This window comes from Colius striatus, chromosome 1, assembly GCF_028858725.1.
Source record: "Colius striatus isolate bColStr4 chromosome 1, bColStr4.1.hap1, whole genome shotgun sequence".
In the NCBI taxonomy this organism is placed as follows: domain Eukaryota; kingdom Metazoa; phylum Chordata; class Aves; order Coliiformes; family Coliidae; genus Colius; species Colius striatus.
Genome location: NC_084759.1, coordinates 21,586,773 through 21,614,681, shown reverse-complemented (window position 1 = coordinate 21,614,681; position 27,909 = coordinate 21,586,773). Strand labels below are relative to the sequence as shown.

Below are 27,909 nucleotides of genomic sequence, written 5' to 3'. Positions count from 1 at the left end.
AGGAGAAGCCTGGTTGGCAGCATTCAGCCAGGGCTAGGGTTTTGTCTAAGGCTGTGCCAAGGTAGGGTGAAAAAAAGCAATTCCAGTAATGCCTTTTGAGTAGGAGGCTCAGAAGGTGATTGAGTGGTGTGCCGCAAACTCTCATTCATGACGAAGATGGGAGAGTAAGGCAGGGAGAAGGGAAATACAGCACTGTCTGTGCAATTACTGCAACATTTTTCTTTGCACATATTCTTTTTAGTTTTTCAGTAAGCCAAGCATGAGCCTCAAAGCCTGCAATTGATTGCTAAAGATAATCTTGGTATTGTTAATTTTTCAGCGTCTGCAAGCAGCATAATTTGGAAACAGCCTCCACTAGTCCTAAATTGCCTTTCCAAGTTTTGCTTATTGAAAGTGCTAGTCACATCATATTTCTGTGAGCACTTCAAACCAATAAAGGTGAGTGCTGCTGTCAAAGGAGGTGATCTCATCCTCCCCTCTCCTCCTCACTTGTTTTATATCCTCGTTTCCTTCCTTATGGTAACACAAGAATTTGGGCAGTGAAGCCCCTGAACCCTTAATCTTGTCAGACTAAAAAAACCCCAGTGGCCCAAGGAAATGAGACAAGCAAATACATTTGCTATTACATTCATCTTCCTTGCTGGAGATGCATTATGAATTTTCTGTGGTGCAGCTCTGTTAATAACACGTCTCTCCACACTGGGCTTCAGACATACACTTGTAATACATTATTTTCCAGGTTGGGACTGTTATTTTTATTCTTACCTAACTTTAAAAAAACCCACTTGAATCAGAAAATGTAATATAGCGATTTGGGTGTTTCTAAAGATAGGAGCAGTCAGTTATGAGTTTCAGCCAGATGATTCAGCTAGAGTTGAAGGTCATGCCAGATGTCCCCAGAACAGCAACATCCCTTGGATTTACAGTAAGGTTTCACATTTTGTGTAGTACTTGGTACCGTGAGGTTTTAATGATCCTCAGGCAACTTACGGGGAAGCAAACATGTTTCAATTATACAATCACACTATTGTATATCTGGAAGAATAGAGTGTTTGCTCTAGAATTTAACAAATTAGCACGGACTAGATGCTCTCCGTTTCTCAAGTGAGAGAGCCCAGCCAGCTCTCATTCAGTTCTCATATGAGAAGAATGTGAGGATCTAAACAGAATTCCTTCAGACTTTAGTTATTTCTAGTGCAGCCTTACGTTTATTTTTATGTCAGTAGCTTGTAAGGCCATGGATTAAAATGCACCAGAGAACAATACTTTATTACTATGTCTTCTAGTTCTTGATATGTGGAACAGTACTAAGTAAGCATCTGCAGTGAATTCCTCTTGCTGACAAGGAATTTGTGTTTCCTCATACGAAACATCATTTATACACCAAGATCACAAGGAACTAAAACAAATGCATGTTTTCACTGAACTCCTCACCTGCCCTCTACCCAGGAATACATCCCCTGCAGGGCCATTTCTAAATTCCAAACCTCTGAGTAGCTGGAGGCAGATGGCCATTTTCTTAAATCAACTTTGCAGATAAATGTTCCCTTCTTCTCCCAACAAACAGGGAATCTCCTCTCTTCCACTTCTCAGTTATTCTGGCCCAAAGCCAAAGACAGCCTCAAGTTGCTGTATTTTGAGGCCAAGCAGAGCAAGGGACAAGTGCTGACATCCTGCAACAGCAATGCCAGTGGCAAAAAAATTCCAATGCCTTCACATGGACCAAGGTTTCTCCTGTTGGGAAGATTCCCAGTGCTCTGCTGAGAGGAACAGCACGTACTCATACGAATGAGAATCCGATATATCAGTTGTAGGCTTGGGACATTTTAATACAAAACCCCCCTAACTATTTAAAATACACATCATTTTATATTAATTTCTCTCTATCCAGCATCTGTGTAGTTAGAGATGGCTTCAGGAAGAAATAATAATAAACAGCCCTCAAATTGCTATATTAAAACTCCCACTACTTTCTGAAATGATTTCTGTAATGCATGTGAAGTTTTTGTAGAAAGCAGCATTTGAATCAGACCTCAGGGACGAGAGCAAGACCAGGGAATTCTAGGAGATTGCAGCTGAAACCTTTGAGAATCCATTTTTGGAACCAGAGAGCTCAGACCTGAAAGGGGAGGTAAGTGAGACACAGGCTGTGTTTCAGGTATCTGATTCAAAAGCATATCTATATGCATTTGGGTGCCTGTGAGGACAGAAAGAATATCGAGTGGATACACTTTCCACTTGAAAGGATACAAAAAAATAAATGTCAGTGTCATTGGAACACAATAATAACCATGTGGATATGTCTTCAAGTCATGGTCCACCTAACTCAGACCCTGCATCTAGCAATGATTATTGCTAGAAACAAGGTGCAAGAAGCCCTGCATTAGAGAGTGCGATGAAAAGCTGCTCCACATGGAGATCACATCTCAATATCTATCTGAAAACAGGCTTCCAACCTTATAATAGGTGTTTCCTCTCTTACACCTATTGCATCACCAAATGTTATACATCCAGATATTTGTGTTGCCAACAGATCTTTGTAGAATTTAAGGACAAGGGGATGATTCGATTAAATAACTTGATTTTTGCATCACAGCACATTACGTTTTATGCCATTACTGTTCTGTAACTGTATTTGATGAAAGCATCTCCTCTACAAAGGCATCCAGCAGTCAACTATAGACAGGAAGATGTGGAGCTGCTTCCTCTTATCACAGTGTTTTGTTCTAATAACTGTTCATCTCTACTGCTAAAATCTGGGCTTCCTTCATGTGATCAGGGTGCAACAGCTTCTGCTTCCAGCCAGAGGTTTCTGCTAAACCTTTCCCCGTTGGAGGGAAGAGCCTCCTGGTACACAGTAGTACCTTCTTTTGGTGATTCTTCTGCTCTGGACTCAAGCCACCTTGTCCTTTTTAAAAAAGAAAATCAGTTGTACACTGCAGTCTCTCACAGCAAAGGATTTTTCCAGTCCTCATAGTTGCCTGTTGCTCTTCTGTTTCCTCCCCACTTTTCACAGAAGTTTCACCTAGATCAGGTCACATAGGAACATGTCCAGGTGGGTCTTGAAGACCTCCAAGGAAGGAGACTCCACAACCCCTCTGGGCAGCCTGTGCCAGGGCTCCCTCACCTGAACAGTGAAATAGTTTTTCCTTATATTTAAGTGGAACTTTTTGTGTTCCAGCTTCATCCCATTACCCCTTGTCCTGTTGCTAGCTACTATAGAAAAAAGGGATGTCCCAACCTCCTGACATCCACCCTTTAGATATTTGTAAATGTTAATAAGATCTCCCCTCAGTCTCCTCTTCTCTAGACTAAACTCCATTGTTTCCTGAAGAAGTGTGGGCACCAATGCTGAATGTCATTTTATATTACAAGTCTCCCCAGTGCTGAACGTGCAGCTGTTACCATCCTCATGCTTCTACATGCTACATCTCTGTTTATTTACCCAAAGAAGTTGACAGTTTTTCATAGCACATGTTCACAGTAGGAGCTCATGTTGATTTGGCCTGACACCATAAACTCTAATTACTCCCGGAGTTATTCCTTTCCAGCTGACGCCTAGGCTACAGTTCTGTAGGCATGACCTACTGCATTTAGGTTTATTCATTAACATCTATTTGCATTATAACATGTTTCATTTGAATGGGCCCAGCCTGCTTCATGAACCAAATCACTCCCTACTATAGTCAGGTCCAAATACCCTCTCTGAGTCAAGTTCTCCATGTGGTATAGTACAAGTCAGTTATGGGATGGTGGAAGTGAATGAAGTCAGAATTGTACTGAAAGACAGGCCCAGGCAGAGCTGTTTTCAGCCTGGCTTTGCTATATCCACCATTCATCAAAAATAAATGAGTGGGGACGTGACCATGTCAGTTATATATGCTCATAAGCATACGCAGCTCACAGCCATAAATCAAATATGTGGCTACCTAGCTGCTAAAATCTATAACTAAAAACGACGTGGAATACAATGGGGATATGAAATTGCACCTGCCGTACCAAAGATCACATCAGAACTTCACTAATAAAGAAAACGCTCCTTTTCTGTCAGCATGTATATACAAGAGATTTTTGCAGATGTGGCACAGTCTCAAAAGGCTTAAAGGTTGGAATTTAGTCATAGTCTGTCTGTATTTTCAAGCCTTGTTTTGCACTGGAGCAACCTCTCATCTGCCAGGAACTTTCATCAACAGGGAAAGTTCCACTGTATTGCTGCAAAATCCCTCTTGTGCATCGGCTCAGAATGCATCTGTTGATGGAAGACAAGATATTTACACTCTAATCCCCTGAGACTGCAGCAGTAATTTTGGAGAGTTTTGCAGAACTTTCTAGCCAAGGAATATACAGTGGTGAGGGAACATAGTTAATAATCTTCTGAAGTCCTTCAGCAAATGACATATAAAAATGTATTTTTGGGGCAGGAGAGTAGTCAGAACACTTCTTTTTTTTGAAATGTGTCTAAAACTAAGTAACTCCTAGTACTCCCTTTTAACCAAAGATAGGTGAAATGCTGTTTTATGTGCAAGTGAAGATATTCCAAGACTATGGTAAAGAAATTAAAATGTTATAGTCATATGCATGGCACCTATACGTACATATAGCATATATTCACAGACTCACAGAATCTTAAGGGTTGAAAGGGATCTTTAGCAATCATAGTCCAATCCCCCTGCCACAGCAGGACCTTCTGGAGTAGGTCACACAGGGACTCATTCAGGTGGGTTTTCAATGTCCCCAGAGAAGTAGACTCAACAACCCATCTGGGCAGCCTGTGCCAGTGCTCCCTCACCCTCACACTGAAGACGTTTTTCCTTATGTTTCTTTGGAACCTCTTGTGTTCCAGTTTATACCCATTGCCCTTTGTCCTATCATTGGACATCACTGAGAACAGCCTGGCTCCATCCTCCTAACACCTACCCTTTATGTATTTGTAAACATTAATGAGGTCACCTCTCAGTCACCTCTTCTCTAAGCTGAAGAGCCCCAGCTCCCTCAGCCTTTCATCATAAGGGAGATGCTCCACTCCCTTCATCATCTTGGTGGCCCTGCGCTGAACTCTCTCCAGCAGCTCCCTGTCCTTCTTGAACTGAGGGGCCCAGAACTGGACACAATATTCCAGATGTGGTCTCACCAGGGCAGAGTAGAGGGGGAGGAGAACCTCTTGACCTACTCACCACAGCCCTTCTAATACACTCCAGGATGCCATTGGCTTTCCTGGCCACGAGGGCACATTGCTGGCTCATGGTCATCCTGCTGTCCACCAGCACCCCCAGGTCCCTTTCCCCTACACTACTCTCTAAGAGTTCATTCCCCAACCTGTACTGCTACATCAGGTTCTTCTTTCCCAAATGCAAGACTCTACACTTGTCCTTGTTGAATTTCATTAGATTTCTCTCTGCTCAACCCTCCAGCCTGTCCAGGTCCTGTTGAATGGGCACGGGAGGCTCACTGCAGGGCAGAGGGGAGCCTGCCAGTTTGCCTTCTAACATCCATTCATCTCTAGCTTAAAGGCAAGAAACACTTCATTAAGGACTAAGTTTTGCTCACATGACATCAAACATTTCTGAGACTATTCAGTTTACTACTATATATATATATTTGTCTATAAAAGTTTCCCTTACACCCCTTAGTGATTGTTTCCTGTTAGCTTAACAGACAAGATATTGATGTTTATACATGTGATAAATGTATACAATTTCAGTTTTACTCCAGCCTCCTTACTTTAGCAGTAGCACTCAATACATAAAATCACACAACATACTCCTTTTCTATCTCTCTCCCAAAATAATTCTCTCACTATATATAGCAAGGTCCCATTTCCCAGTGTACTAAGCAATTAAAAAAAACAAGGAAGAAAGGTAGCTTACGTTTTCCCCACAGATGAAATCAGAGTGAGATCATAAGAATAGCTGTGCATCCTGTTTGCCTCGGAGGCAGCCATCAGCCCCGCAGTGCAGCCAAGGACACGTACTGCTGCTCATTTCTGCAGCAGCCCAGAGACACGTGCTGCACCACAGGAAACACTGCCAAGGGCAGGTGGGACAAACTTGTGTGGGATGGAAAACATTCATCACCTCCCTTTGGTATAAGTGAAGATGAACAGTGGGAAGCGGGGTTGGACTAGATGATCTCTAAAGGTCCCTTCCAACCCCTACCATTCTATGATTCTATGAAGATGCCTGTCCACAGAAGGGAAATGGTACTCAATGGGCTCTCTTCTGCAGCTCATACAGAACTATGTACCCACAGACATTGCTGCCTCCATACCTCCTGACGTACATGGCTTTGCTTTGACTTCTTGCCTGCCCTCACTGTTGCACTTAGATCCTCCTCCAGCACTGCCTGTTGCTGCAATCCCATTGATGACCCTGGGCCCTGCGATGCCCCAGCCCTATTCCCTGTATGTTCACTGGCAGCACATCTTCCCTGAGGGTACCCGAGCCAGCAGAACAGATTGTGGGCATGTGCTTGTGTGCATGCAGGTGCGTGCGTTCATGTGCAAGGACACAAACTTGTGACTATCTTTCCATATAAATCTCCAAATAAACTAGACATATGTTAATGTCCAATACCCAGTCACTTTGACTCCCCAGTTTTTAATTGGGTCTATGTAGATGATAAGCACTCCAGAACTGGAAGATCATCTTTAGACTGTCTGCAAAATGTCTAGGCTTCTGTTGAGATAACTGTGGAATAATAAAAATGTTAATGTTCTAAATTCTGATGAGGTTGTTATACAGAGGTCAAATATTAAGTAAGAGGAAAACATTAGGTCAGCCAAGTGCTTTCTGGTTTTAACACCCTCTATTCAAGCCAGACAACATCTTTTTGTTCCTTTTCTGTGTAATTCAATTAAACACAACAAGCTAACATTACTTAAATGGATTTTATTGCATTGGCAAGTCAGAGGATAAAAATTGATTTTTTTTAAGTAAGGCTGGCCTTTACAAGCTATGATGGCTAAAACCAAATCAAGGCAATTAGACATTGAGCCTGCTATTTCTGCAATTAAAAAGCTGGCATGCAGATGGTTTGACAGACATTTAGCATTGCCAGACCTTTCTTATGGATAATAAATCACTTTTCTTGCTAGGCTGCAGAAGCAGTAAAATCCCTTAAACAACCCTAATTTCCATTGCACTGATCATTATTGCCATTATTCTGATGATGCCTATATCCATAATTTTTGGACCCATCTGTATTAACGGAGCTGTGCTGCTTTGCTCTGAGGGTAACGTAAAGCCACCAAACAAAAGTATTACTGGAGAGGTCTAAAAATACAAGCAGGGAGAAGGTAAGGGAGGCCATGGGTGTGTACCTGAGAGCAGGTGAGCTGCTGGGATGCTACAATGGGCATCTCCAGGTGAGGCCTCAGCAAAGGGCTGAGCCATCAGGTGATGCCTAACAGATCAGACACATGGATGAGGGGCATAGGGATCTGCCACGGGGACGTGCTACTGGAAAGTAACCAGCAGCATGTAAGTATGTGTCAAGTAACTTGGTGGTCATTGCATCTTCTGGGTGAGCAACTTAGTATTTGTTTTCTCTCTAGGTTGATTGTGACCTTCTTTAGTAAAAAATCTGGTCTTGAAATTACTTCTGAAGATTATCTATGAATCAGGGCATGGCCTCCCATTTTGCAGAATCTTTACAGACTGACATTTGGTCTCATCATTGACTGAATTGAAAGCAAAATCTTCTGAATAGGTGCACAAAACAACAGCTGTGCTGAAAGGTTTATCTCTTGAATGGAGGCTCAGTTTTTTGACTGCTGAAGAGATGAGGAGATCCCTCCTACCCAGACAGGGCAGAGCTCATCCACCCCACCGCTAATAGAGTTACGGCTTCTTTATTTGCCCTGTCTTAGTGAAAACTTTGTCCAGTCTTGCCAAATTCTCTGAAAGGTATCTAAAATTTCATTTGTTAAATATTTCTATTCCCTCATGGAAACAGTAAAATTCTTGAATTTCTCATGTAGTTAACACTTCCACAGATGAACCTTGCACCTTGTGATCTATTTATCCTGGGATGCATCAAGAAAAGTGTGGCCAGCAGGTCAAGGGAGGTTCTGCTCCTTCTCTGCTCTACCCTGGTGAAGCCTCATCTAGAGTACTGTGTGCAGCTCTGGGCTCCTCAGCTCAAGAGGGACAGGGAAGTGCTGGAGAGAGTCCAGTGCAGGGCCACCAAGATGATCAGGGGACTGGAACATCTTTCATATGAGGAAAGGCTGTGGGAACTGGGGCTGTTTAGTCTGGAGAAGAGGAGACTGAGGGGAGATCTTATTAACATTTATAAATATCTAAAGAGTGGGTGTCAGGAGGCTGGGACATCCCTTTTTTCTATAGTAGATAGTAACAAGACAAGGGGTAATGGGATGAAGCTGGAACACAAAAAGTTCCACTTAAACATAAGAAAAAACTATTTCACTGTTCAGGTGATGGAGCCCTGGCACAGGCTGCCCAGAGGGGTTGTGGAGTCTCCTTCCTTGGAGGTCTTCAAGAACCTGGACATGTTCCTATACAATCTGGTCTAGGTGAACCTGCTTCTGCAGGGGGGTTGGGGTGGATGATCTCTAAAGATCCCTTCCAACCCCTGCCATTCTATGATTCTATGGTGAACTGCCATGTCTTTGCTCTGTTATGTTCTTACTGGAGCTCTTGGTAGAGTATCTGTGGGGAGAAACCAATAACACAATCAAAGAAATTTTTAAAAAGTAACAATGATTGATCTGAAGAAATTGCCATTGTGGTATGTGTCCAGAAATAGCTGCTGTACTCTGCTACTGACCATGCTTGTAGGTGCTCTATGGATCCTGCAGCTACCTTGCTGGTGTTGGAGGTACCAGAGTTCAAGCATTTTCTAAGCAGGGTGCTGGTTTCTCATCCCTTCAACTGTCCAGGAAAAGTAACTTAGAAGAATCTAATATTACAGCTCCTGCTCAGGCAATTTTGAAAATGAAAGTTGTTAATTCATGGACGAGCAAGTTATTAATTCAGAGAAGTGAATGCTGACTTCCCAGTCAGTTCACAATCATTTCCATTGATCTGGTGAATAGAATCTGATGTCATAAATGGATTCAAAGCACTTAAGTTTCCCAATTACTCTGCCACAGATCTAACCACAGGAGCCACATAGAGTTTATGAAAGTGCTGTCCCAGGTTGCCTATAGAACATATATTCACGCACTTAAAGCAAATGCTACTAATACATTTCTGGCACAAAATACTGATCCAAAAGTGTCAAAGTTTCTGAAAGATGGAATCATTCACTATTGCTTGTTTTTTCTGATGAAACAAAGTCTCATTGAAAAATGTAGGTGCCTTGAGTCCAAAATAGATCCTTTGTAATACTTTGGCATTAACATATTGAAACTATATTTCTAAAGAACCCTGCCAGATACATACTAAATTTCCTTGAAAGGACAACGTAGTAAGCACAAGCACCATCAGACCACCAATAAGGCCACAACTGAGTGGCTGGGGTGCTAAGACCAAGGAGACAGATTGTCCTCAAGCCTAGAGAAACAGATAATAGAGCCCCCAAGCTCTCTGCTGTGGAAACAAAGGCCAAACCTAACATGAGGTTGGAAAGTGAACACTTTTTCAGTATATCACAATGTTCATGTAACCTGGGAATGGCATGGCCATTATTTCTTTCAAAGTACAGACTAAAAATAGATCCTTCAGCTTAAAGTGGAAAAGACATTCCAAATCTTAGAAAATTAAATGTTGTCCAGGAAAGAGATATTTAAAATGCATGATATTTAGAAGAGTGACATATTTCCACTGACTCCTTTGCTGAACCTAAAAGAATGGCATGAAAACATTGAGATTTAGGTTTCGCTCTGTCCCCTACATGAGCAAAAGTCACAATACCATTGGAACCTATTACCCATCATTGCTTTTCACATGTGTTGCCAAATCCCTCGAGCCCATTGGAAGCCAAACACCCTGCTTGGATTCTGCCAGCACCACAAGAGCCATTCCTGACCCTCATTCTGCTTTTCCCCTCTGAATGCAGTATAAAATCAAGGCTGTCAAAGTCAGTTGGTTACATGAAGATCAGTAACATAAACAAAAGGAGAAAACAAATTCACTTTTACCTGATACTTGGCACACAGACTGAATATATTTATCTTTGAGGACAACAAATGTCCATTTTAATGGGCATTTAAAACATTTTCAAGAGGAGCATTAGAATGCCTGGAGCTATTTATTTTTAAACTTGAAATTTAAAATATTTATGTTTAACTAACAAAATTCTCCAACCATGAGATAGAAACATACTCTAATGAGGGAGCTGTTTCAAAACAAGGTGATGGAACTACCCCAGCTCTTCCCAGGGAAGCATGTGCTGCCACCTCCCTCAAAACCAAAATTTGCACTGTCACAGTAATAGCTGTGAGAAACCCATTTGAGGACAGGGGAGAAGCCATGAGGTTCCTGCACATTCATTCTTCTGTCTTTCAGGGAAGGAAGTAGAGCAGGCCATGCTGTCTGGGAGTAGGGTAGAGTATCTGCAGAAGTCCAGCATTTGCTGCCAGTCTGGCTGCAAAGCTGGTGAGAGACTCTTCTGATCTGTCCCCAGCTGAGGCTCCCCCAGGACACTTGTATTTACTAGCAAAAAGCTCCACACAGTGATGGGATTGCAGCATTTTGTGTCTTACCTAAATAGGCTCATTTGAGTACAAGAGGCCTGAGGATCGTGCTGTGCATTGGATGGTGTCATGCCCTGTAGGGTAAAACACTGAAGGTGCAGCCATGTGCAGAAATTAAAATCAGTGCCATGTCTCTAGAGCTGCCTAGCATCAGTTACTGTTCCAAAATGAGAGATGCAGTGGTCAGGTGGGGCCACTGGGCAATTCTCCCCCCTGTCCTAGCACCACCTTTACCACTGGCTCTGTGAAACATTCACATTTCATCTGCAGCTCAGTGCGTGCTGCCCGCGCTGCACATAGGTTCCTGCTCACTTGCCTTCCTGCCCCCCCGCCTCCAAAAGTCAGTGGGCTATTTGCAGTAGGATTAGCCTGGCACTGCCGTGACTCCATCTCCAAAGCGCTGGCAGCAGTGTGCCACAGCCAGCCATGCCAGGCAAAGCCTGCTCCACGGCACAAATGAGGCTAGACAGGCCTTATCCTGGGACACCGCAAAGGAAAACAAACCTATGGGGAGAGAATAAAAACCTTCTAACAACGTCTCATAAGTGGAGTCCCCTGAGCACTCCTTTTTATTCCTTTCCGCAGTGGCCAATTTGCTTGGTGAAGATAATTAGCCCTCGATTAACACCACATCCATATCTATGTCTCGCTGTGTGTACATATATGTACTCACTTGTTCTACTTCTGACTCCTCCTAGACTGAAAACATGTACAATTAGCGTGTTTGAGGAATCTTCTCTTGATATAGAATGAATAAGCAGCCTTTTTACTAAGTAATTAGCTCTTTACCTACCATTTTCCCACCTATGCTCCCACCTGAATTTGCTCAAACATCAGCCTTTCGTGTTTCCCCTCAAAATTTCAGGCAGGGAAAGGAGTTTGCTGCTGCTCCCTTCCTGCTCCTCCAGCTGCCATTGCTCCTGCTGCCCACTGCTTGCTTCTCTAGGTATGAGTTACTCCCATTCCTCACTCTGCAGGACAGGTTTTAAGAAAATAATTGTATTAGAGATACATTTGGCCTAGCAAGCTTCTGCCTCCTCTTTTTATTGTTTTCCTGGTTCTTCTCCCTTCCTCAGCCTTATGGCCATAGGGCACAAGCCCAGAGCAGGGAAACCCAGCCAGACCCAGGAGAAAGGGATGCACCTCAGAGGCAGAGTTTATCCAATTGCTTTATTTGCACTGAGGAAGGAGTTGTGGAAGTGAGTGCACATCTCAGAGGAAATCCTGCTGTGGGACTGGTGCTACCCAGGGGCACACAGCTAAAATGTGTGGAACAGAATGCCCTGCCTGGCCTCACTCTCACCTCACACACTGCCTGCCATTTCTCAGCTTTCTCATGACACTCAATATCCCCCATCATCATCTCCACTCTCACCCAGTCACCCGCCATGCCCCTTGGATGCCCTTCCACAGCTGCAGCAGTGAGCAGTGCAGTGCCAGGTGGATGGAGATCCAGTCTGTGGGTGGACCCACCACAGAGCCACAGCATGGGCTGGCTACAGCACAGCACTCCCCCTCTGCCCAGCGAACAGGCATGTCAGTACTTACTTCCAAATTTGCATATCTCCATTAATTCTATAGCCCAGGACCTTATTTATTACCCATGCTGTCATCTGCACTGACAGAAGTGCTTATTTTCCTCACAGTCCATTCTTCTGCTGTCTCACTCCAATATCAGAGCACATCACAAATACTCTTTTTGTTTCTTCCATGGCAGCCTCATGTGACAGCAGTTCCCTGGTGTCACTGTCTAAGAGCTGGGCACTGAGACACAATAAAAACAACCCTTCTATCCTGTGCTAGGTGAGAGGGGAGGTCCTGCTGGCAGTCCCAAAGGGTGCAGTGCAGTGAGTGTGTGGTGTCTGGCTCTGCAGTCACAGCAGCAGATCACTGACACTAAGCACTGAGTGGTGCTGTGTGCGTGGAAAATGAGGGACACACTGTCATGGAGGTGGACAGCTGAGATGAAGTGAATCATAGAATCACAGGATCATAGAATTGCTTCAGTTGGAAAAGACCTTTAAGATCACAGAGTCGAGCCACTAACCTTACACTGCCAAGCCCATCACTAAACTAAACCACATCCCTCAGCACCTCAGCTACATGGTTTTTAAATATCTTCAGGGATGGGGACTCCACCACCTCCCTGGGCAGCCTGGGCCAGTGTCTCTCAGTGAAAAAGTTCTTCCTACTCTTCAATCTAAACTTCCCCTGGTGCAACTTGAGAGACCATTTCCTCTTGTCCTATCATTCATTACTTGGGAGAAGAGACTGATCCCCACATTGCTACAGCCTCCTTTCAGGTAGCTGTAGAGATCATGTCTCCTCTCAGTCTCCTCTTCTGCAGGCTAGACAATTCTAATTCCCTCAGCTGTTCCTCCTAAGATCTGTGCTTCAGACTCTACATTAGCTTCATTTCCTTTCTTTGGACACGTTTCAGCACCTCAATGTCCCTCTTGTAGCAAGGGGCTCAAAACTGAACACAACACTCAAGGTGTGACCTCACCAGAGCTGAGTACAGGGGCATAATAACTTCTTATAGGTCCCATGTAGCATTCTCTGTTAACATCCAGTCACTCAGAGGATGAGGAGGGGGAAAGATATTCAGCTGCTTTAAAGTTTCTCTTCCTACAGCACCTTACCTTCTCACTGCCCATCTTTTAGCATCTGCAACAAAAAAGCAACAGGCCTGCAAACAGGCAGTTTCTTTCTGTTCACAAATCCTGATCCACTCCTTGGGCAGACTGAGCATGTGTGAATGTCCTAAATGTCCCATAGCAGCTTCATTATAGAGCCTTCATTGTAATATTTGTGAGTAAAGCAGCACCTCTCAACTCTTCTGTTTTGCTGTAACTAGTAGCCACGAATACAAAATCTTGTACATTTCTACTGAAAAAGCAGTTTAGAAAGACTAAATGATGATAAAGCTTCTTTCTATGTTTTTTTTTCTCCCAAGTAAACAAAGTGTTTTATTTGTCTTGCAATAAAAAGGTTTTGGTTCACATCCCTAAACCTGTCAGGGTTTGACAAGTCCAAAATGTATTTTTTCCAGTGTACAGAATCAAAAGATTGAGTTCTTCTGACTGCTCTGGTCTCCAGCACAAGCAAAGAAAAGATTGAACTGGCTAAATATAAGAAATCTAGCCAAGCTGTAATAATGAGAGAGGAGTGGCACTTTTATAAGGACTGTTCTTGGGACAAACTCTAAACACATTTGCAAATGTTGGGAAAGTAGTGCCCCTGAAAGCTAGAAAGCCAGTCTTTCTGATGAGTGCTGGCTTCTTACCATTCCACCAGGCAGAAACAATGGACATATTTCTCCTAAACTCATTCTCAGAGAGAGTTATGAAAATAAACCATTTCCAGCTCAGCCTGAGAGAAGCACTTGAAATGTCAACCCAAATTACCGTTTTGGAGGCAGTGGTGGGAAATGCCAAGCAACTTATAACCAGTGCAACCAATTTTGCTGCTAACACAAGAAGTCATTAGTGTTTGTTTGGACAACAATAGTTACATGACACTGGGTGATGTACTGTCCATTCACAGGACAAAAACATCACTCTGAAAAATACACACAAGTGCACACTTATCTCAGTATTTGAATGGGGAAAAGGTTTTCATTGTCCATCCTAGATTTTGCAGGACACTACATTTACTTGTCTGGAAGGTGTGTATTGTATACTCTCTCAAAAGTAACCCACACTCAGGTATGGAGACAAACAAACATGCTGGTTAATAGTGACATGTCTTTCCCAATGTTGGCAGATGCAAAGTGCTGTGATGCCATCAAGTATTTCATTGCTGTCCCAATGACACCTGTGTGATTCCCCCATTCCCAGCTGATCCAGATGCACTCCTGTGCTGGGACTGTCCTGAGCAGTTTTTACCCCTGTGATGATGACTGCAGCACAAGACTGTGTTGCAAGTCTGGAAACTTCTCCATGCCCATGCAGAAAGCAGACAGACTACCCCATTCCCTTACCTGCTCCCATCCTTGAGGTCTGCAGCCAGGAAGGGATCCCTTCCCTCACATGCATTGTAGACCTGTGTGATGGATTCACTTGAACCCTCTTTAATCAAACTAGCAGTAATTTGGTACAGGCTGTCAGGATCTGACACAACATTGAGTACTAATTTGAAATTTCAGAGGGACTTGCTAGCCAGACTTTGCTTATCAGCTGTTGAGGCATGCTCTTCTGGCATTGGCACAGGTGCCAGGGACTCAGTACAGTTTGGCCATGGCAGTCTTCAGCACAAGCACATCTGTTCTGAGTGTATTAGCAGCAAAAGGTGGATTTGTTTTTTTCCTGTCTATGTCCAGAAGGATTTACTCTCCAGAATTTGTCACTTCGGGCTATTCTCCTTTAGATGGCACTGTTACTACTTCCAAGAGGGACCGCTGTGGCCACTTTGCTAAACAGAGCTGAAACTGAGCCGGCACTGTACGAGGCTAAGAAGCCAGATCAGGAGTGACCCGAGTTGGGGGGAGTTGTTCATGATATTTGCTATAATATGTTATCCTCTCTGCGGTATCACTCCAGCTCCTACCAGCCAGTTGTTCACTTTGGAGTATCCTTCAGAGCACAAGGGTTGTTTTGACACGATCCAACATCCAACACTACAAACTCAATCTGCTCTTTCTCGAAGCAATTCCCAAAGTCATCAAGAGTTGCACATGCACATCTGAGGGCCTTAGCTAGTTAATCTAATAATTAATAATAATTAAAAGCCATGTTGCCCATAGGCAATAGAATCATTACTTTTCAAAACTAGCCAAATGCTTATGTCAGAACTACTGCTTCAGATCTTTTTTTTTTTGTCCAGTGCATCACTAATCATCTGCTATGATTGCACAGGCTTTTTCCCAAGAGAGAAAATAAGTTTAACTGTCTTTTAATGGGTCTGTATTAGTTACTGCTACATGTTGTGCACTCCTTGATGCCTATTAAATTAATCTTGCCTATTAAGAGCATTTTCAAATGAGAGAGACATGATTCCAGGATACAATTGAGCAGTGATCTGAAATAGCAAGAAAACAAATCCCACAAAACTCAAGGAAAATGGTCATGCAACCTTAAGATTATTACAGCAACTCCTTAAAATTGGAAAGCACTCAAAGAAACTGCTGGTGCGGGCAAACACTCTTTAGTACATACTGACACTCTTTTTCTGCAGCTAAACATGTCTGCTGGACTACTTACACTGGTGCTTTATGCAACTTTGAAGAAAGAACAGGAAGCATGAGGAAGACAAGAGAGTCGCAGACCCGGGGACACTTTTGCTTGTGTGCAAAACACAGATCCTTTAGATGCTTTTAAGACTTAGTGCAGTCCTAGCTGCCTGGGAGCACATTTTCCAACAGAATTAAGCTCTAATTCAGAGAAAAATCTATGTTTTGGACATTATATTGGTATGGTGTAAAAAGAGAGACATACTAAAGTTAGTCTATAGGTGACTATCGTCACCTAAGCACCAAAGCAAGATTGGGCTGTCTTCTAAGCAGAGTAGAACTGACAGTTGGAAAAATCAACCCCAAACTTCTCTGGAGTAAGGCCCCACCTTGTTCCTGAACAAGTATTATTCCCTTGCCAAATTGCAGCTCTACTCAGACCCCAATCATCTTGCCTGCAGGCTTCTCACAAACAAATACACACACTTATTATTATTTTCATAATGGGACAAGTTTCTTTTTCCATGCTGCCCTAACTCAAAGCCAGTCAGCATAATTTTGCTCAAGCTTTCAAACAATGTCATCTCAGAAAATGTCTACAGATTGTATTTTCAAGTGACACTCAAAAACTTGGAAGCCCGAGTCTATGTTGCAGGACAATGGACTACTCAATTATGCAATTGCTTGAGTAGTCTCACATCACCCCACCACGTCGGCTGTCAACCTAAGCATTGAATTTAAAAGTGCATCAGCCTTAGGTCTCCCTGGAGGCTTCAGGCAAGACAGGCAGACACCCCAAGCAAAAGTTCAGATCCTTGGTGCTGTAATTAATCTTCTGTAAGTGCTCACCTGCCTTCAAGCACTAAAAACAGAAGCCTAAAGCAACCATACTCCTGATGTAGGTTCCACATCTGTGTGCCTAACAGATAACAGTGGGGCAGCTTATCACCCAGGGAAGCCAGGGGTGTCTTTGCCAGGGAAGAGGTCCATGTTAAATGGCTCCCAGCAATGAGCAGTAAGACACAAGTGTTTTGCCCTGCATTGAATGGATCTGCAGACATAGAGGCTCTGAGGTGACCAGGTAAGCCCAGAAGGGACTGATACTCAGACTGAACATGGGTGAGTCCAGTAGTGGATCTGAAAACAAATCTACATCTAATCCTGCCCAAGCCTAAAGTCACTTGAATTCCACAGATATATTATTTTTTACCTCCAAGCCCTCCAGGCACTCAGAGGGGTATTGCTGCAAACCCTCAGTTGTCCTGATAGTGCAGAGGAGCTGGGAACATGAGGCACAGCTATACCCAGCCAGGATTTGTAGAGCACTCTAAGTCCCCTGAGGTGTTCAATTTAGGAGGCATTCTCAGGACAGATCTAACAAGCATAAACAGGATAAGAGTCATCTCAAAGCTCAGTTGCAGCAGCTGTTCTCATTTAAAACATATCCAGAGGAGACAAGGGAGATATGCCCAAGCTTTCAGATCTCCTTCAGCAAATTTTGAATGAGGCATGAGATGAAAATTCTCTCCCTAGTAGACAATACATAGACAAAACTGGGCAGACACTGCTCTGCCCTTTTTTGTTTCCCTCTGCTTTCATCAAGGATGCTTTAGTCAGCTCAAAAAAAAAAAAAGGGGAGAAGAAAAAGTGCTTTACAAATGTCCATCAAGTCCAGAAATGTCAAGACTAAAGAAAAATGGGGAGGGGGGGGGATGTGTGTAAAATCCCCTGGGAAAGTATTTGAAATATTTAGTACTTTTTAAAAATTCCCCTTTTTTTCCGTTCAGCAGAGTTTCCCTCCTGGCAAGATCATCTCCTACTAAAGGAAAAGTGTGAACTATGGTATTTATTCAGAGGGAACCTTTCCCACTAATATAAAAAAACCCAACTGAATAAAGTTATTTCAGAATTTGTAAAGACTGTATGTGTCTTGGTATTTTTTTTTGTTTTCTTTCTCCCAAGTAATACTGAAAGTTTACTCTTGTCTCTACCAAAAGTAAGTAGACAGTTACAGATTTTATCCAAAACTTAGGTCCTACTGCTGGTAACCATCTGTCTGTTTCACAAAGTAGTTGAGACATCAGCTTAATCTGGGATGGAAAAAAATGCATGGGCATCAATGGAACCAGGTGTAGACCTCAGAGCCCAGCTAGTTTCCCAAATCACTAAATGGCTTTTGAAGCAAGCAATACCTACATGTCCTTCATGGTTACTGTGGTCCTCTTTAAACTTCACTAATTTTGTCTCACGTTTAGTGAATAAGCTTCTCTAATTACTGACAACATTTTCTTTATGTTCATCTGGAGTCCTGTGTCCAGTTCTGGGCTCCTCAGCTCAAGAGGGACAGACAAATTCTGGAGATGGTCCAGTGCAGGGCACCAAGATGATCAGGGGTATGGAACATCTTCCTTACAAGGAAAGGGTGCAGGAACTGGGGTTGTTTAGTCTAGAGGAGACTGAGGGGAGATCTCATTAACATTTAAAAAAATCTAAATGATGGGTGTCACGAGGTTGGGACATCCCTTTTTTTTTGATGATATCTAACAACAGGACAAGGGGTAATGGGATGAAGCTGGAACACAAAAAGTTCCATTTAAACATAAGAAAAAACTATTTCACTGTTCAGGTGAAGGAGCCCTGGCACAGGCTGCCCAGAGGGGTTGTGGAGTCTCCTTCCTTGGAGGTCTTCAAGACCTGTCTGGACATGTTCCCACGTGACCTGATCTAGGTGAACCTGCTTCTGCAGGGGGGTTGGACTAGATGATCTCTAAAGTTCTCTTCCAAACCCTACCGTTCACTGATTCTATGATTCTCTCTGCCTGCTGAATATAACCTCCTAATGCTGAGATAATGTTATGCTAACATCTTAAGGAATTGGTGCTTCTGTAACAGAGACCTCTCTGCCTGATCTGTGGTGAACAGGAACAGTAGATAATTACTGTGAGAAGGCAAACCTTTTCCTTCATCCAACAGCTTTGGTTGTTGAAATGCATGGATTGTTTCAGCATTTGTTTGCAAGTATCAATATCTCAGTTACTCTTTCTATTCCAGCTGCAGTGGTCAGGGATTGGGGCTTCTAAGTTTATGCATCTGCTTCACTTCTAAAAACATCCTGAAATCCCCCCATGTTTGTGGCAAATGACTCAGTCACAATTCTTCCTCTTCTAAGGTCATGAACTTTGATTTTCAAATACATGGCATCAATGAATACTCCTCAAAACATCTGTTGCAAAGAAATTACATGTTTTGCTCCCAAGAACAAAGTTCAAACAGCCATGGAATAAATTTGGCCAAGTGATCAGTGTAAAGGGAAAGTATCTTTCCAATAGTAAAAAGAACATATTGCACTTACCTGCCTGAAAAAGTGCTGTGTTGTTATAGCAAAGACATCAAAGCCACAGGTAGCCCTTTTAAGCTCATCTCGAATATTGCTCAATTGCTGGGACTGCTCATCACACTTTTCCTTCAATCTCTGAATGAACTGCTTTTCAGTGTCTCGACTCTCTCCTGGCTTGGGGGAGAATCCATTCTTTGGGGTGGCTGGCCTTTGCTTGGGATGTCCTACAAAGAAAAGAGGAAAAAACCCTCAGGGTCACCTACTTTGTAGGGATGGACATGACCTTTATGTGTTTTATGTGTTTACTTGTTAGGCATCTGCAATAGAGGTGTGTATCTTCACACGTGATGCTGAACTCTTCTGAACATCAGTGAAAGAAATGGGCACTTCCAGGCTGAGATTCACCTTATTCTATTGTGGAGATGGAAAACAGCTGTATGCTATTTACACTCCACACATGATTTCCTTGGCCACCTGAACACTTGGTGACCTGATAGAGGTGCTAGATTTCCTTTGTCTTTGCAGATTTCCTTTTGCCTCAAAATGGGACAAGGTGGGGCTGGATCTGTCATTGCCTGAATGCAAACACAGCACAAGTTGCTTACTACTGAGATATCACTGTTTCTTTTTATCAACAATACTGCAGCCTACCTTGCCAGTTCCCCTTGCTCTCACCTTTATAACACTTCTAAAGTTGCAGCATAAGCCATATATATATAAATAGTATCACGTAATGCTGACTGTTACATCACTAGCTCTGCATGGCTGCTCTCTCTGCACCATTGGTTACATCAAAATCTCTGTATGATCTGTCTGCAGAAATGGGTCCAGGCTGACTCTGCCTTCTCTGATGTGCTCCAAGCTGGCTTGAAGCAAGCCTGATCATGTATAAAGATGTGAAACCACTAGTGTAGCTCATCTTTAGGATATCAGCTCAAATATAGGCTCATATTCACATGAATGGCACAAGAATTAAAGATTACTCATGACAAACTACTTCAGCGAAGTGAGGCTTTAATTCTAAACTAAATTCATATGCTGCTTCAGTCAGCCATCTGTTTCTCTGGATATAGTCAGTTAAAAGGATGAAGCAAGAAGAGGTACAGTTCTGGTAGTGTCAGGTTGCTCAAGCCACTGCTTGGACAATCTTTTTTGTCTTTATCTTCTAGATTTCTGACAATTCTGCTATGCAAACATTTATGGTCAGCTGGGCAACACCTTTTTACAGCTTACTCATTCTTTTTCTAATCTCAGTCTCTCCTCAGCTGATGCTTTTTAGCTCATTCCTGAATACTGACAGGATTTTCTCGTTTTCTCCCTCATCTCCTGTCACCAATCTCAAGCTTTTAGCCTAGGAGCTACAATCAGTAATAAAGAGGGAGAAAAGACAGTCAGGCACCTTGTTCCCATGTGATATTAGAGATGGTGGACATTGGTTTGGATACAAATGAAAAGTGAGTATTCTGTGTTAGCAGAAAGTGTGGAGTATGTAAGAATCTGAAAATAAACTTCACATCTAGTTCTGTAGTCTTCAGCTTCTGAAAAGTAATACAGAAGCAATGTCTGCAACCAGTCCTCAGCAATGTATGTAACGGGACAGTCTTCTGTCATGGATGCTACCTACCCTTTTACTAAAAAGCAGGAGAATCCTTTCCGCAGAGATGCATCTGATGGTATGAGTTGGAGACAATTTGTGAAGTAGGCCATTGTTCCAGACATAAATTTGGCAGATTTTCTGTAGATATTTTAGATCTTTAACACTGTGGTCAGAGTGTGTAAGTGGATCCTTAGGGCAATTTTACTAGATCAGGCAGAGAAGCAGTATGGCTTTGCCAGAGAATTACCCCAGAAACATTTCCTATTTTTAAAGATCCCCAGTTTGTGTGGAGCCACTGGGACCATATCTTCCAACTTGCTTGACCATACTCTGGCTTCAGGATAAGCTTACAGGGAGCTAGCTCCAGCAGAGATGTTGCCTCATGTCTCCAAGTGTCTCAGGCTGCAAAGTGCCACAAGTGCCAAACAGCCTTTGAAACATTTTGTGCCCATGACTTGCATTGGCAAAGACAAATAACAGGTTTTGAAATAATTCAGGACTAACTTCATGATGTTTCAAGACCTAAAGAATACTGTACAGGATGTTAGAGAGAACTTTCCGTCATTAAGAGAGTTCAGCCAGCACAGATTATTCCCTCTATTCATCCTCATGTCAGTTAAAGTCTGTACACATTTTTGTGCAGGAATGGTATTTTCTTACAGCTTCTTTCAGCCATGTAAAGGGAGTCTCTTAACTGGGTAGTAGCTATTATCACAAAATAAGAAATTAATAAAAACAATAGCCATAAATATCTGTCTTTTTAGTATAAAAATCTCTGGTTGTTTAGGCAGCATGGTGACGTTACAACAGAAGGTACAAGGAATGGAGTAAGGGAAAGCCCTTGAAATCAGTCTGGTTCTAATTAAAACAGAAACCCATCAGGTTATTTTGTCTTACACCTTTCTAGCTCTCCTGTTCACTGGAACATTTGAAGTGCACATCGCTATGTTGTCCTTGTCAGTATTATAACCTGTCCTTGTAAATTAAATTGTGCTATTCTCCTCAGGGATAAATCTGAATTTCTCAGTTCATTTGGGTCTGAAAAGCAGCTCACTAAGCTTATTCTGCAATTGATGTCTCTCTTCTCTTGCTCTGCAAGGAATGGGGTATATATTAACGATGCTGGCCCTGATCCTTTTTGCTGGTGGTGCAACCAGGGGGCAGACCCAGTGTATGCTGCAATCCCTGAACCTGTTTGATCTGCTTCAAAACACACCAGTCTGTTTTATCTACCTGAGTGTTTGAACTAAGGAGATATAACAAGTGTATCCCCATAATTAACACAGTCCACGGGGACTTAGATGGAGAGTACAATTTATTTGTCTTTTATAATAGTCCAATTTCTGACATTACAGTAAGGACAGTGAAGAAGTTACTTTGAGAGGATTTGTAACAACCAATCTGTAGAAGGTCAGATGTCAGAAACAGATGGCCCCGTCCTGCAGTGGAGTGGAAGGAGAGCACATCATCTATGTATACAGATTTCAGGAATGGTTATTGCATCAATCGATAAAATTGAGATTTCTGCATCTCAAAATTCCCTTGGAAGTCTTCAGGAAGATGGATCCAAATTCTGAAGATCAAATTCAAGGCTAGGAAAGATTTCTATGACAGTCAAAAACCAGCACTGATTAAAAGGCACTGTATGTGAGAAGGCAGGTAACAATAGTCTAGAAATGGCACTCAGAAATTTTAGAGCCTATTTCATGGCCACATGTAGCTCTGGTGGAGTTACCCAGGGGACACACGCTCTCCTATCACAGACTGTAAATGCAGCACAAGTTTGTGATCCTGATGGAGGAAACGCTGTGCTACTGCCCCTTAGCCCCAGCTACACTCACTCTGTGTCCTGTTTAGTGGCTGCTTTTATTATTTTTTGAAGTTGTTAAAGAAGTGAAAAGATACCTGTCTTTATTATTTTATTATTTCAAAGAATACTGAAGCCTACTCTAAAAAAATTGATCAAGATGAGGTTTATTTTCTTATTTGACCCTTACAGTGATAACAATTTTAGACAACCAAGCTTAAGAAACCCTAAATCAGTCTGATGGAGAGAAGGCAGTTATTCAGCTTCTCATGAAGAAACATTTGAGGCCTCATGAACTGAATGTGCCAAAAATGCAAGCCTCGAGAGTCACCCATGGAAATGCAGGCCTTCATTTTGCTTTCTAATTCAAGCGAAAGCAAATCAGCTGTGTTGTAACATGCTGCCACAGCCATGATCAGTGCTGGTGCTTAAACTGGCCTCCTGCCGTTATAAACACTGGTGAGCTGCTGGTCTGACACTCTCTGCAACACATTTTCCTGTGGACCTCTCTTGGTTATCAGGTGCAAAATAGCCTGAAAATTACATGATTCAGAGGACAGTGATAAGTTCGTCTTTTTACCCTAGTATCTTAGTAAGGAGAAAATTCTGAGCCCTGTTGGTGTCTGGGAAGATTAAATTTACTGTTGTTTTCTTGACTTTACTGGTGGAGAAGAATAGAGATTGAACTTAGTAAACATGAAAAAGACCTTGATGCAAGTTACAGGAGCCAAAATGCTGTTCTACATATTTTATACTTTATCAACAAATTTAAGAAACGTGGGGTTCTAGCCCCTATAATTATAATTCAGGTACCATATAGCTGTAGAGATGCCATTTAAACTATTTTGGTACAGTCTGAGAAATGAGATAACAGAAGAATAACTTCAAGCACAAGGAAATCAGCAGGACCAAGACTACTCATTTTACAAGCACTTGCATCAGCCAAAGGCCAGCCTAAGGTACCTACAAGGTACCTTGTACATTTGTTAATGTACAGTTAGTAAACATTAATATAAATAAGTTATCTTTATTTTCGTAAATAAACAGAGATATTCTTTAGAAATGCTAGAAATGTTTGTGCCCATTGGGTGGTAAGCTGAAAATGCCCCAGTAGTGCTCTGAAGGTTATTTCCCTTTTTCCAATTACACATAGAAACAGCCCAGGAAATCTAATGTCTCTGCACAACATTAAGAGCAGTTTCTGAGTAATATACTCTCACTCCAGGTAATTGTCTGAGGTGTCTTTCATTTCTCTATACCTATCTGTTCTCTTTTTATTTAAGAAAATTGAAATTATAAAGAAAATACTCCTGTGCCCTTAAACACATAATAGCACATAATAAACACATAATAGCAACAGCTCTTTGTTTTGAGGGAGAGAAGATTTCACAGTTGTAACAAAGAAAACAGAAGTCTATTCTGCTCAAGCATTGGCATGATAAAGCTTACTGTACTCAAATGAACCTTGGACACAATCAATCTTCTAATAATAGTAGGTCTCAGATTTTAGTTCAATAAGAAGAGATGCAAATTTGACAAGTTTAAATCTTCCCTGAAATAGTGCTTTTGGGTTCATAAATACCTGGTGAATGGAGCTTAGTGGCTGTTACTGCTGATCTCTTAGGGGATGAGACAGCTGGTCTGTTAGCATCCTGATCTTTCTGTACTTCTTTCTTGAAACCTGTTTTTTTAAAAAAAAAGGTAGAAAGAAAGCTGTTTTGTAACTGTTTGCAACAGTACAGAACTATGTCACTAAGGTACATATCAGAATGACAAAACACGTATTTCACCAACACATATCCTGGGCTTTGCACAGAATGATGCTACAGAGAACAGGCTGAGCCAACATGCACAGCACTAAAGGTCAGAAGGCAGCCTTGCACACTATAATGGTTCTCCATTAAGCCACAAATTGCTACACACATAGCCCATCCTATCTGTTCTGAGCTCCATGTCCTGTTTCTTTACCTTGCTGTGCATCCTCATCCTGGGATGGAGGAGAAGCTGAGCAGGGCCGTGAAAAACTGACTTAAGCCACCTACAAGGCCCTGCTCTATCAACTTTTTCTCCAGGTTTTTTCTAGTTTTGTCTTTTCTAGTTACCAGCTTTCCCAAGAAGGTCTCATACAGGCAAGATACAGGCTTCTGCAGAACCAGAAGCAGGCAGGGTGTGTCAGGGCTGTGCTGGCTGCATTGCTCCTGGCAGGAGTGGGTCTCTGCCTGTGCATTAAGTTAGTCAGGGCCTGAGAGGCACAGCACGTTCACTACACAAACTCACCAAACACTGTGGCAGTGCAGGACACAACAGAGCCATGCAATTGCCTTGCTCTCCAGAAGGCTGAATCAACACCTAGTTTATGCTCATCTACAACATAGGCACATGTGCCAGACTGCCTCGCCTCCCCTCCTCTCCCCTCCTCTCCCCTCCTCTCCCCTCCCCTCCCCTCCCCTCCCCTCCCCTCCCCTCCCCTCCCCTCCCCTCCCCTCCCCTCCCCTCCCCTCCCCTCCCCTCCCCTCCCCTCCCCTCCCCTCCCCTCCCCTCCCCTCCTCTCCGTGTTTCTATCTCTCCAGATTTCTCCTGACTTCTGCATTTATCCTTTTTTTTTCTGCAGACACTAATTCTTCCCAATGAGAGCACGATACCCTGGTGTTACAAGGCTCAGGATGGTCTGTCACTTGTCCAAGCTCTGCAATCATCCACTGCTCCTTATATCAGGGAGATACAACTTCCTCTGAAAGCCAGAGTGGCCACCCAAGCTCAGCTCATCCCTCTTGCCCATCCACAACTCCCATCAAAATACCTGTGGGGACCACGCTGAGTGCAGTAACATGAAAGACCTTCTCTGTTTGTTTGCCCATGGTGTGACAGTTACAGCCACGGGATTTTGTGCAGAAAACACTCACCAAGGAAGTAAGAAGGAAAAAAAAAAAGCAAAACCCTGAGACATTAATACATTTTCCTGTTTGCTTTCTCATTTTTTACCACTAGTGTTTGTTGGAGGTAGTGTTTTAACCTGAAGGACTGTCACAGAGATTTAAAGCAAACCATTTATCATAAAGGAAAATCTGCCTTCTTAACTTTCACTTCTCTTGTGAATATGTTTACAGGTGTCTTGTAGGAAAACATCCCACAGAACCTCAAATATCTGAAGCAGAAAAACAAACCCATATTTTCTTGGTGGTGCTTAAAGACAGCATCAGTCCAAAAGCTTCCATTCTGCCTAATGCAAATGTGATCTGTCTATTTCAATAGTTGAGAGCAGTGATAATTTTATATGGGGATTGTAATCTTCAGGACACTTACTGGATGAGTAGTTTTTTGCCCTCTCCAAAGCCACAGCTAGTCACAGTTGCAGAATCAGGCTTATTCATTCACCCTTCCACTTCTGCCTGCACCAGGAATTGCAAGCAGTGAGCTGTCGATGCAGAATCTGGCTTGCACTGGAAGTCAACCTTCACATTCAAAACCCACCTGGACAAGTTTCTGTGTGACCTATTCCTGGGTGGTCCTGCTCTGGCAGGGGGGTTGGACTAGATGATCTTTTGAGGTGATCTTCCCACCCCTAAGATTCCATGATTCTGTGATTTTCTAGCACCGTCTCTCAACATTCACTTGCAGAGTGCTCCTGTGCAGAGCACATGAACACACACAAGCCCTGTGTCCAGCTATTTGTGAGAGGATGGCACAGCAGAAGGTGTAAGACCCTCTTTGGCTCCCTCCCACTGTTCAGAGGTGAATCTCACCATCAGTCATCAGGAATGGGTGGAGACTGACCTCATCTTCATCTGTTTACTTTGGTCCAGCTCCATTTTCCATACTGTTTTTGAACTGGACACATTGAGACCCTGCTTCTCATTCATGATCAATACTTTTTGCAGTGAAGTGATTGAGGATATAAATCTCCTGTTCCTGCCACCTGTACTTTACAGCACTGTACTTTACAATAGAGTAGGATATAAAATAAATTTATAGTGCCATTTCACTACTGAGGACCAAGCGAAAGCAACCTGAGATGGGAGCTGTGAGTCAAAACCAGAGCTTGCTTTATAAGGTGTAGTTTATATGGTTACAGATTTGAGCATCGCTTCTGGATGGCAGCGAGGCCTTGCTTTTTCTGTGGTTTTCAAAATAAAAATATGATGCACAAATGGGCCACATACCAAGCTTCTCTGTAAATTTTGCTATGTCAAATGTCAAACACAGACAACGGTAGGAAAAGCGAGTTTTCCTTGTGCTTCCAGAAATAACACGGGGCATATAAATACTTAACTGCTTTTGGTTTTGAGACATTTTCAATGAGGAACACCAGGGAAATTAGTTCAGCAACTTAACCTTCAGCAGAAAGTGAGGAACATTTCCCCAGTTAGAGCTGAGTTGAAAGAAAAGCCAGCAAAGCAGCCAAGAAGCCAAGCGAGTAGCTGGAGGGCAAGGCAAGGCGCCAGAGGTGAGGGCGGCTGCAGGCAGGGATGCCCCTGAGCACCAGAGATGCTGGCCCCAGAAGGTGGGAGATTGCAGAGCCTGCTACAGGTTGAAGGCAAAGGTGCACATGGGTATCTGGTGAGGCCTCATCTGGAGTACTGTGTCCAGTTCTGGGCTCCTCAGCTCAAGAGGGACAGGGAAGTGCTGGAGAGAGTCCAGCGCAGGGCCACCAAGATGATCAGGGGACTGGAACATCTTTCATATGATGAAAGGCTGTGGAAACTGGGGTTGTTTAGTCTGGAGAAGAGGAGACTGAGAGGAGATCTTATTAACATTTACAAATATATAAAGGGTGGGTGTCAGGAGGTTGGGGCATCCCTTTTTCTATTGTAGCTAGCAACAGGACAAGGGGTAATGGGATGAAGCTGGAACACAAAAAGTTCCACTTAAACATAAGAAAAAACTATTTCACTGTTCAGGTGAGGGAGCCCTGGCACAGGCTGCCCAGGGGGGTTGTGAAGTCTCCTTCCTTGGAGGTCTTCAAGAACCGTCTGGACAGGTTCCTGTGTGACCTGATCTAGGTGAACCTGTTTCTGCAGAAGGGTTGGACTAGATGCTCTCTAAAGGTCCCTTCCAACCCCTACCATTCTATGATTCTATGATTCTATGATCTCAGCAGGGACAGAAGAGTAGGATTAATAACAAGTGTGTGGGGGCAGTGAGGATAGCCACCCACCTTCAGTTTACAAGATTAGGAGAGCTGCTAAAGTTTGGTAGCATCAGCAAGCAGCAACCAGGGAAGCAAGGAGGGGTTGTGTAGTAAGGGAAGAGCCAGTGCACAGCACAGCCCCACTGGGAAGGGGCCAGCGAGAGGGGCACATGGAGCTAGTAATTATTCATCTTCACCTTCATAAGTAGAAAG

General features: G+C 43.0%; 1 protein-coding gene across 1 annotated transcript in view; it reads right to left on the bottom strand.

The window, feature by feature from the left end:
• Positions 1-27,909, bottom strand: part of MTUS2 (microtubule associated scaffold protein 2) — a 176,522-nt gene that overhangs the window by 28,201 nt on the left and 120,412 nt on the right. The window contains exons 5-6 of the mRNA XM_062020432.1: positions 24,151-24,249; positions 19,180-19,388 (exon numbers count right to left, since the gene is read on the bottom strand). Of these exons, the coding sequence (XP_061876416.1) occupies positions 19,180-19,388; positions 24,151-24,249 (308 nt within the window). The remainder of the gene's footprint in view (positions 1-19,179; positions 19,389-24,150; positions 24,250-27,909) is intronic.